The sequence below is a fragment of the Tupaia chinensis genome, unplaced genomic scaffold, assembly GCF_000334495.1.
Source record: "Tupaia chinensis unplaced genomic scaffold, TupChi_1.0 Scaffold139943_1, whole genome shotgun sequence".
NCBI lineage: Eukaryota > Metazoa > Chordata > Mammalia > Scandentia > Tupaiidae > Tupaia > Tupaia belangeri.
Window position 1 is genome coordinate 2,371,005 of NW_006199822.1, and position 11,458 is coordinate 2,382,462.

General features: G+C 39.8%; 1 protein-coding gene across 5 annotated transcripts in view; it reads left to right on the forward strand.

Annotated features, from left to right (window-relative positions):
* OSBPL3 (oxysterol binding protein like 3) overlaps positions 1-11,458 on the forward strand; it is a 226,841-nt gene that overhangs the window by 208,074 nt on the left and 7,309 nt on the right. For 4 of the 5 annotated variants that reach the window (XM_027765935.1, XM_027765934.1, XM_027765938.1 and 1 more), the window contains 3 exons: positions 4,462-4,543; positions 4,744-4,788; positions 7,214-7,336. In XM_027765935.1, the coding sequence (XP_027621736.1) occupies positions 4,462-4,543; positions 4,744-4,788; positions 7,214-7,336 (250 nt within the window). Of the gene's footprint in view, positions 1-4,461; positions 4,544-4,661; positions 4,789-7,213; positions 7,337-11,458 lie in introns of all 5 variants that reach the window. The other variant, XM_027765936.1, reaches the window with a different exon arrangement.

Consider the following 11,458-nt stretch of genomic DNA (forward strand, 5'->3'; position numbering starts at 1 on the left):
TGACCCCTCTTTCATTCATCTAACCATCATGGAATCCTTCCTCATGTTGATGAGGACACTTCCGTCAGGCTGCTAGGTCCTGGGTTCTTAACCCCAGATTGAAGTCATTGCTAATCCATGTGTGTTCTCTGAGAGAATCTTCCAGCCCACACTGGGCACTGTGAAAGATGATCAGTGAAAGCAAGAAATAGCTCTCGAGTAGCCACAAAGAGAGAAGTGTCACTGGGAAAACAGTGACCTCGGGGTTCTGCAGTTGTTAGAGATCCTGTCATTCCAGAAGGATGCTAAACCCTTGAAGCATTTGTGAGGAGATAGAGAAGCCCAACTTACATCAGCATGTCCCACAACGTTTCACACCTTCTTCTACCTTCTAATCTGAAAAATACGTTATTTCTAAGCAGTAGTCATATTATAAAACTGTTGTTCAGAGAAACAACTCTTAGGATGTTTCAGGTTGATAAACATCAAACAACAACAACAAGCCATTCAATGAGTGGCTTAAACCATTGCAATATATGTTATCACTTAACAGTGAGGAGTAGTTGGTCCCAGGGTTGTTACACAGGCAGCTTACCTATGTTGTGGCCACTCCCAGTATGCTATAAAAAAAATGGGTGAAACACTTCATGGGTGTTACACTTCCACACCATGTCTCCACATGAGTGGAACATGGGGAAGGGGAGCACAAAAGAGCTTTCTCCTCCTGCACCTCTCTTTCCTTAGGAATGCAGTATTTCCTGGATTCTCTAGCAGACATATCTTTACACATCAGCCTGAAATGGGTCCAGATCCATCTCTGAACCAACCATGGCACCAGGGTAGGCAGGAAAGATTCAGATAGGCTTAGGTTCATCCCCCAAAGAGGGCATAATGCCACCTGAGCACAGTCAGTGTTGTTAGCTGATAAGAAAGAGAAATGACTGCAGAGTAGGCAGCCGACCATGTCTCTTTCAATGGGTAGCAGCCACATCTTCCACTATCACAGGGGTTGCCACAAAGCTAGAATTAAAATCAGTACCTTCCGACGCCAGCCACTGGGTGCGCGTGTGTGTGTGCCCAAAATCCCAAGAGAAGAATGGAGGAGAAGGGACTGCGGCATGGCCACCCTCCACCCCGTGGCCCCTCCCCCCATTAGTGATTTCTCCTTTTCTGTCTTTGTGGTGAGCACACATTCCCTATAGCAAATATCTCTCTTAAACAAATTAAAAAGGCACCTTCCTAGCTTTAGAGGCATGCATGAGATTTTGCAAGTAGAACAGTCTCATTGCTTAAAGTATAAGTACAGATTAGAACTACCATTCTCTCTGGATGTTAAAGTGGTGCCTTGACAAAGGACTTTATGTCTCTGCTAGCTATGAGCATACTTGGCCCACATATTTTTGTTTTTATGGGGGTTTTTTTTTGAGAACATTTTGCGATTAGGGCTCATGCGCTCAACAGACAAGACAGAAAAAAACAGACAAAAAGTGATAAATTACTCTCCAGGGGGGATTGATACATCTTATAGAAAATTCTTGAAAATGCACATGTTAAAAAAAAAATCCTGCATGAATTTCAAAAATTTTTACATCAAAATAAACCTGTACTTTAATTTTATTTTCCACAAACTTTTTAAAGTCCTCGTTATTTGTGTAGATGAATAGCAAGACTTTGAGTGGATTTAATTAGTCTATATTTTGTTATCCAGTGTAAATTTGGATATGTTTAGCTTGATTTTTAGCTGAAAGTTAGGGCAATACATCTAATAATTTTAAAGTTAAAGATGTGAAATTTTGCAGGACAAAAGTTGGTGAAAGAAGGACAGGAATGAAAAAAAAATTCATTGACTACTTGCTATTAGCTCAGCACTGTTCTAATTCTAAGCACTAGACAGAGTTTTAGTATAATTTAATATCACTTGAACTCTAGTTTCTCTAGAGTGGGAGTGTCATTAGTCAAGAAAAATGGGCCCAGAGTTCTTTTTAGAGTAATTATTTTAATACCATATTATTTTCATAGCTTAAACTGCACCAAAACTTCATAGCATTGTGTAGACTTGCTATATGACCACACAAAGGAAGCTATATCTTTATAGATAGAAGAAAACTTACAGAGAAGAAAATGTGTAAAGAAACACTCAGCACCTCTTTGTTAGGATATTTTAATAAAAGTGGAACAGTTTAGAGCAGAGAGAGAAAAATTGTAGCTGGCCTGAGATGAAAACGGTGAAGGAATTAAAATGTAATGTAGGAGATGGATACCAAATTTGAGCTGTGAAGTACTGACTTTCTTGACTAAAAATGAATATTTTCTGCTGCGACTTGAATGAATCTCCCTCCAGATTCATTTCTAGTGCCCTCTACGTGCTAAGTGTCTAGACAGGTCCAAGTGAACAAGATCCAAATATCTGAATATGATTAGGGTCAGAATATTCCTTTATTCCCACTGAATCTGAAGCAGACAGAGTGAAAACAGAATGGAAGAGAGATTGCAGATGACCCCCTACACGCCTCTGAATGCTCAGATCGAACTTCAAACACACCATCCATTGGATGACTAGAAATCACTGCAGGGTCACAAGAAATATGGGAATGTAAAAAAAAAATACCTCTCCTCTAAGGGAAAAAAATAACTCCTCTTCATCTTCAGACAGTACAATGAAACTCACAGGAATGTCAGATAAAGAATTTAGAATATTCATAGTGACAGAGCTAACAGAGATGGAAGAGAAGAGAGACAATGAACTGCAGATGAGACAGTAAAGAATCAAATGGCCCTGTTAGAGATGAAGGCTATAATACAGGAAGTCAAAACCTCCCCTGAAAATATTAAAAGCAGACTAGATCATACAGAAAATCAAATCTCAGATGTAGAAGATAGAATCACTGGCCTAGAAAATTCCACCATGAAGACTGAGAAAATTGCCCAATAAAATGAGAATAATATACAAAAAGTACTAGATATTATCAAACATCCAAACATCCAGATAATTGGTGTCCCAGAAGGCAAAGAGACTCATAAGGGCACTAATAATCTATTCCATGAAATATTGCAAGAAAACTTTCCTATCCTAGAGAGGCACTCAAAAATCCAGTCCCAAGAAATACAAACGACTCCAAATAGAATCAACCCAAGAAGATGTCCAAAACACATAATAGCCAGATTGACCAAACCACAGACAAAGACAACTAAGATTGGCAAGAGAGAACATCAAGTTACTTACAAAGGATATTCCATCAGGCTAACAGTGAACCTCTCATCAGAAACAATGCAAGCGAAGAAAGAGTGGGAAAATATATTCAAAATGTTAAGGCAAAAGCAGTTTCAACCAAGAATACTGTACCCAGCAAGATTATCTTTCATATGGGAAGAAAAGACAAGAATATTCTCAGATAAACAAAACCTAAAAGAATTTACCAACACCAGACCAGATATCCAAGAAGTTCTCAAGGGAATACTATACCAGGAAAATTAAATACAGACACACAGAAATAAGACTTCAAAAACTGGGACCAGCAGTTGGGTAATGACTGTGTCACTGGACTCCCATGTAGTCTACCACAGTTCGAGTCCCAGACCCAGCGGCTTAACCTCACGTCGGGAGCATGTGTGTGTGTGCCCAAGATCTTGAGAATGGAGGAGAGGGGATCACAGCATGGCCATCCCCCCTGGGGAGGTGATTTAGGAACAAGTCTGGAGTTGAATATTATATCCCAGAATTTATTTGGGAAGATCTAACCACAGCAGAAGATAGATTAAGTACATGAGACTTAACTGGTGAAATAGAATTTTATGACTTTTGACTAAAACATTGCTGATTTTCTTCTAGGCTTTGTTTTCCAGTTGTAAGGATTTTTGTCCTGTCTTGAGCTGCCAATAGGTTCATATACCTACTATTTGAAGAAAATCCTAACCTGTTTCCTGGGTTTAAATTTTAAGCAAAATTCCTTAGCATTTCTTTGATTTATAGTAAGCTATATAGCATCAGCTAGGTGCTACTTTATAGTATATTCATTCTGTTCAGAGTTTCACGCCTAAAGTCAGACATGAATTCACAGATATGTATATACCAGCTGAACTTGCTATTGAAAGTAGTTAGATTATTTAAGAAATTTTGGAGTCAGTAAAATATGGGGGAAATGAAGGAATGGAAAACAACTGTAGACACCTGAGATAGTGTGAAAGGAGGGTGGGAAATGGCAGAGGGTGAGAAATAGGAGGAAATATATATATATATGTGTGTGTGTTTATATATATATATATATGAAACTAGAAATGGAATTGACAATAACATATGATTAAACCACTGTACAGTATATTCTCGATGGGAAATCACATTTTGTATACTGTGACAATGCTCAGGGAATGAAAATTAATTAAATATTTCAAAAAGAAATAAACTTCAAAATAATAACAATAAATAAATAAAATGTAATGTAAACAAAATGCAAGTTAGGGATGATTGATTTGTTTTTCTTTTAGATCCCATGCCAAAAGGTTTTGAGCAATACTATGGCTTCACGCAGTTTGCATTAGAATTAAATGAGTTGGATTCATCGTCCAGGTCTTTACTGCCACCCATATTTCAAAAAGAAGTAAACTTCAAAATAATAACAATAAATAAATAAAATGTAATGTAAACAAAATGCAAGTTAGGGATGATTGATTTGTTTTTCTTTTAGATCCCATGCCAAAAGGTTTTGAGCAATACTATGGCTTCACGCAGTTTGCATTAGAATTAAATGAGTTGGATTCATCGTCCAGGTCTTTACTGCCACCCACCGATACTCGATTTAGGCCAGACCAAAGGTAAAGATGTTTGAAAGATCTTTCTCTGAGAGACATAAAATTCTTTATACAAGGTCATATTGGGCCAGCTCCATGGCCTGGTGGTTAAGGCAGCCAGATCCCACAGGGCTGACCCCATAGTACGTGTCCCAGACCCAGTGGCTTGAGAAACATGGTAGGCACACGTGATGCACACCTGTGCCCAGAATCCCACCAGGACTGAGAAATGATGGAGAAGGGATTGCTGCATGACCATGCTCCACGGGGGGTTATTTCTCTTTCGCTCTCTGGAAAACACATAGATAGGCCCCTTGGCAAAAATTCTAAAAGAACATAAACGACAAACTGAAAAATCTATGCTTATAATGCATGTTATGAATCAGTTCTAGAAATCAAGCAATAGATCAACTCATTAAAAATAAATGAAGAAAATGAAGTTTAGAAAACAGGAAATGCAGATATCCCTTAAGCCTATGAAAAGATGTTTGACATCACACATAATAAGAAAGATGGAAAATTTTAAAACTATATTGATGAACATTTCTTAATCTACCAGATTGGCCAAAATTCTAAAGTCTGATACACTTCAAGGTGATAAGAGAATGGGGACTCATAACATTGCTGATGGGAATGTAAATTACATAATCCCCGTAAATGGCTGTTTGTTAATATATAAACTACAGATTCATCCTTTAACCCAGCAATTTAATTTTTAAAGAGTTATTTTATTTAACTTCATTGATTATTATTATTATTGTTATTATGTTTTCATTTGATCAGAGAAAGACAGAGAGAGAGGAAGGGAAAGTGAGAAAGTAAGTCACCAGGTCTGGGATTTGAACTGTGGTGGGCCACATGGGAGTTCAGTGCCTTTAGCCACCATGCCACCTGCCAGCTCCCAAACCCAGCAATTTCATTTCATTTCTTTTCTTTTCTTTTTTTTTTTTTTTTTTTTTTGCGAGATTTTTTCTTTTAGGGCCGCGCTTGCCAGACAGACAGAGACAGAGAGACAGAAAGCAAGAAATCACCCCCCAGGAGGGATGGTCACGCCGCAATCCCTTCTCCTCCATTCTCCTCTCGGGATCTGGGCATGCACGCACACATGCCCGGCGTGAGTTTTAAGCCACCGGGTCCAGGACGCGAACCGTGGTCAACTACGTGGGAGTCCAGTGACATAGCCATTACACTAACTGCTGGTTCCCAGCAATCTCATTTCTTGAAATCTCTTCTGAAATATGCTCACCCAGGGGCAAAATGATGGATATACAAGGTCATTCATTGCAGCATGAGTTGTAACATTAAAACATTGGGAATGACCCAAAGGTCTGTCAGTAGAAAAGTGTTTAAAGTATATCCACGAAACTGATATTTCACAGTTATTGAGAAATGAAGATGTCTGGGCTCCCACATGGTCGGCCATAGTTCAAATCCCAGACCCAGGGGCTTGAGAATCACACCATGCACCCATGCATGCCCAAAGTCCCGGGAGAATGGAGGAGAGGGGATTGTGGTGTAGCCATCCTCCTGGGGGATGATTTCTTATTTTCCTCTCTATGTCTCTCTCTTCCCTCACACCTTCTCACAAGCAAGCACACATGCCATATGGCAAAAACCTAAAAAAAAATAATAATAATAAAAAATTTAAAAAATAAAAAGATTTCAGGCCAGGCCCATTGTCCATTGGTTAAGTACTATGCAGAAGAAGCAGGATCCCATATGGCTGACTGGGTTTTGAGTCCCAGCTTGGCCCCTGGCAGCTTGAAAAATCATGCCAGCATGCACATGTATGTGTGTGTCCAAGATCCTGACAGGATAAAGAATTGGAGAAAAAAAGATTGCAGGAGCCAGGCTCTGTCATTGGGGGATTCTTTCTCTTTCTCCCCTCTCATGTTCATGCGCACCCTCTGACCAAACAGAAAAAAGAAAAGAAAAGAAAGGTATCTATGTATTACCTTAGGAAGAGTTCTAAGATACAAAGTAAAACAAAAAAAATCAAAGAGTATAGATAGCTTGCAGTGTGCTATCATTTATATTTTTAAAAGGGAGGAAGGGAGAAGAACCTATATTTCTATTTCCTTCGATATGAATAAAGAATCTCTAGGAGGAAGCACGGAAAACTAACAGTGGTTTACTCGCTGGGGAGGGTGAAGGTGAATGTCATGAGGCAGGGAACGGGTGAGATTGGAGAAAAGAAGGAAAGGGAAACTTGGCCCCAAATTCCTTTTTATTTATATATATTTTTTAACTTGTCAATATCATCGATATATAAAATAATAACTTCTTGAACCTCCTCAATTTATTGTTTTCAGAGTGAGGGGAGGGCTTATTCATGAGAGAGGATTTGAGTACCTAGCCTTGGACTCATGTAAACTCACTGGTCATGATTGCTATGTTTTCTTAGAATTTATATTCCTTCTTTTTTTTTTTTTTCCCCTCAATGTCTCAGGTTTCTAGAAGAAGGGAACTTAGAAGAAGCTGAAATACATAAGCAGAGGATTGAACAGCTACAGAGAGAAAGGCGACGGGTCTTAGAAGAAAACCGTGTGGAGCACCAGCCCCGGTTTTTCAGGTTTGTGCCTGATTCATGTGAGTGGTTACTTGGTAGGGCTCTGGGCATTTCCTGCTTTTGGCCTAGAGAAAGCGAACAGGAGTATCCCCTCCCCAAGAGAGAGTATTCTTAATGATTTTCCTGCTTCTCTTCTCCTCTCAAGGCCTGACTTCCCCCAACATCTGCCTCTGGGCAATCCTCTTCCCTGTCCTAGGCAGGACCCCTCCTTCTGGGGTCTCTTGTGCTTTCCCAGCTGCCTGCAGTGCCTGGCACAGCGAGTCTGCCGAGCAGGTAATCAGTAATGATGGTGGACGAAGCCAGGTGGCTGCCAGAACCGGGGCCCAAGACTAGGCCAGTTTAATAGACTCATGGCTAAATGGTCACCACATGGATATATTTCACACAAGGCTAGAGATAATTAGTGCTCACCACACTGGTTACCAAAATGGAAACTCTAATTCTGAAGAGCAGGAGTCCCAGCACACGGGGGGCTTGGATTTGGAATACTTACTGTTGTTTTTTGACATCACTTGCTAAAAGGCTCTTGAGAAACACAGACTGAAATGTTTTAAAAGGAGGCGATCATCAGCCCTTTACCTCCTCACCTCTCAGGGTGCTATATGTTTTTTTTTTAAAAATTAGTTAAAGCAAGTATATATAAAAAAGCAGCAAGTGCCTGCCCTACTTCTCCCACCCTTGTCCTGTTTTCGGAGTAACTAATGTTTTGTTGTTGTTTTGGGCAAGTTTTTGGTTTTGGTTCTCTTTACTCATGTATTTCTTGTATGAGAGAGATAGGCACTAATTGGAGTTTTCGTGCCACGATCCACCCCCAACTCCAGCCAGTCCAGATCATGGGTATGCCCTTGTTCCAGGCATGTACAAGAAGGCTCCAGGACATGAACCCAGGGACCTTCTGATGTGGATCCAGTTGCATTACCACTATGTTCCCATCTAGACTCTTTTTATTTATTTTCAATGAACAACAGAAGTCCTTTCAGGAAGATTAAACTACTTACTCATCTATCAGCCACAGGAATAAAATGTGTATTTCAAAACATCAAAATAGAGACCAGCAGTTAGCGTAAATGGCTATGTCGCTGGATTCCCATGCAGCTGACTGCAGTTCGAGTTCCAGATCTCATGGCTTAAACTCACACCAGTCGCGTGTGCGTGCGTGCCCAAGATCCTGAGAGGAGAATGGAGAAGAAGGGATTGCGGCATGGTCATCCCCCCTGGGGAGTGATTTCTCACTTTCTATCTCTCTGTCTCTCTCTGTCTTTCTGGCGAGTGCACACGCTCTATAGCAAAAACCTCTCCAAAAGAAAAAAAAAAATCAAAGTAGCTACAAGTAAAATGTTATCCCCGAAAGATAATGCTCTTTTCCCTAAAGTTTTAGATTCTGCTAGATCCCTTCTGATCATTTTCATAAACTCAATATATTAGCAGATGGCATAGTGATTACAATGCTAGACTCCAGTTCGAGTCCCAGACCCTGTGAAACTCGCGTCAGGCATGTGTGTGAGTGCCCAAGATGCCAGGAGGAAAATGGAGGAGAAGGGATTGTGGCATGGCCATCCCCCTGGGGTGGGGGATTTCTCATTTTCCCTCTCACTGTCTCTCTCTCTCTCACTCTCTCTCCAGTGAGCACTCGTGCCCTAAGGCAAAAAACCTCTTTAAAAAGGAAAAGAAAAAGAGGTAGATACCTTTAATTCTTGCTTGAAAAAGGCAAGAGATAGAAAACTGGATAGATTAACAGGGTGACTAGTTGATTTACTGATTCATCAATTGATATACACATATACACTTAAGGAGGTCAACTTCTTTTTTTCTTTTATAAATCATACAGTTTAATTTTTTTTTTAAAGAGACTCCGGGACCAGCAGATGGCATAATGGTTATGTAGCTGGACTCCCACATAGTTGACTGTGGTTCAAGTCCTGGACCTGGTGGCTTAAAACTTACACCGGGTGCATATGCATGTGTGCCCAAAATCCCAGAGGAGAATGGAAGAGAAGGAATTGCAGCATGATCATCCCCCTGGGGGGTGATTTCTCGCCTTCTGTCTCTCTGTCTCTCTGATGAGCACACGTGCCCTATAGAAAAAAATCTCTCTTGGGAACCAGCAGTTAGTGTAATGGCTATGTTGCTGGACTCCCACGTAGTCGACCACGGTTCGTGTCCTGGACCTGGTAGCTTAAAACTCACGTCGGGCGCGTGTGCGTGCGTGCCCAAGATCCCGAGAGGAGAATGGAGGAGAAGGGATTGCGGCATGACCATCCCCCCTGGGGGGTGATTTCTCGCTTTCTGTCTCTCTGTCTCTCTCTGTCTGTCTGGCAAGCGCACGCACCCTTTAGTGAAAATATCTCGCAAAAAAAAGAAAAAAAAAAAAAGAAAAAAAATCTCTCTTAAAAAAAAAGATTTCATATGTATTAAGATGTTTATTATAGTGTTTCTTAAAAACATTAAAAATTGTGGTAACAAATTGTCTCAAAGCCTACTTAAGGAAGTTTATCAACTGAATCTAATATGAAAGCATTTAGAGTGACCATCCCCCACCAAAGTCTGTGGAAAATATTTAAATGAAGATACGGAATATGTTGAGTCATTGGGTCATTTTGCATAGGAAAATACGTCATCACTTTCCAGATGACCTAATATAATACATGTTATTTAAGAAAATATGTGTGGAATGAAAAAGGACTGAAGGCTGCTGCATCTGGGTGCCGTTGCCCTTTTTCCTTTCGATCGAATGTAAAATTGTCATAAATTGGGTGGAGAGAATTAAAAATGAAATTGGAGAAAAGGCCAGCCAGAGTCATTCATCAGTAGTAATCTTGCTTAGAACTCTTATTTTTTCAAAATACAAACCTGCAAAAAAGATTTCAGAAAGGAACATGGGGGCTTAGACACTGCAATTAATACTTAGGAACAACAAAAACATCTGGAAATTCTAAGTGGAAGCTGCAACTCAGGCTGGGCCGGGCTTCTTTGTTTTATAGCAAACCATCTGATACACACAGATTGGATCCTTTTAAACGCATCCCTTTATTGGAATAAGAAAACAAGCACGATAAAAATCTACATTTTCAGGAGTGTGGGAAAAACAAGTACTCTCCACTTCTCTAATAAAACATATGACACTACTAATGCAAATCACAAATCTTTGAGCCAGCAGTGCAAATTAAGGAAATTTTCAGCGTAACTATACTCACACACATACAAAATAGCATATGCCTAGTTTGAAAACAATGTAAGTGCCCATTGTTTACTTGTTAGATCAATTAGATTAATTGATCCATCCTTTAAATGGAATATCATGCAACTGTTTAAAAAGAAAGTGAGAAATCCCTTCTTGCTAGAATTCTAAGCTTTCCCTGTAAAGAGTAAATGGTAAGTATCTTTGACTTTGTGGGCCATAAGGTCCTAGTAGCAGTTATTCAACCAGCTGTCCAGCAGAAAGCAGCCATGGGCAGTATTTAAACAAGTGGGCATAGCTAGATTCCAATCAAACAGTATTTCCAAGAGGCAGAGGCTAGATTTGACCTTCACATCATAGTTTTCTGACCACTGCCCTCCTGTGTAATGGGAAATGATGTCCAGTATACGTTGTTCTGTCAAAACCTCAAGGGGTGGAATACTGTCCAGTACTTCATTGTATAAAACTTGGAGAGGGTGGAGCATGTGTGTATACATGCGTGCACACACATGTGTGGAATTTCTTTGAAACGTTGAAATGGATAATATCACTGCCTCCGAGGAGAAGAACCGTGAATCTGAGACAAGGGTAGGAGAAAAACGTTTAGGTATGTGAGAGGACTTCGGAAAGATTGTAAAAACTGAAATTAAAATGCAAGTTTATTTTCGTGCAAAAGAGGTTTGAAATCCATGCATAGTTTTTTCATCATACACATTTTTCCATGAAGCTTTTGAAGACCCTTCTGTGCCTTTTGAATTTTGATCTGTGAAAGAATGGTAAACCAGGACTATTCCTCCAAACTGTTCGGGATTCCAATTCCAATTCCTTTTTCTTTCTTTCTTTCTTTCTTTCTTTCTTTCTTTCTTTCTTTCTTTCTTTCTTTCTTTCTTTCTTCCTTCCTTCCTTCCTTCCTTCCTTCCTTCCTTCCTTCCTTCCTTCCTTTCTTT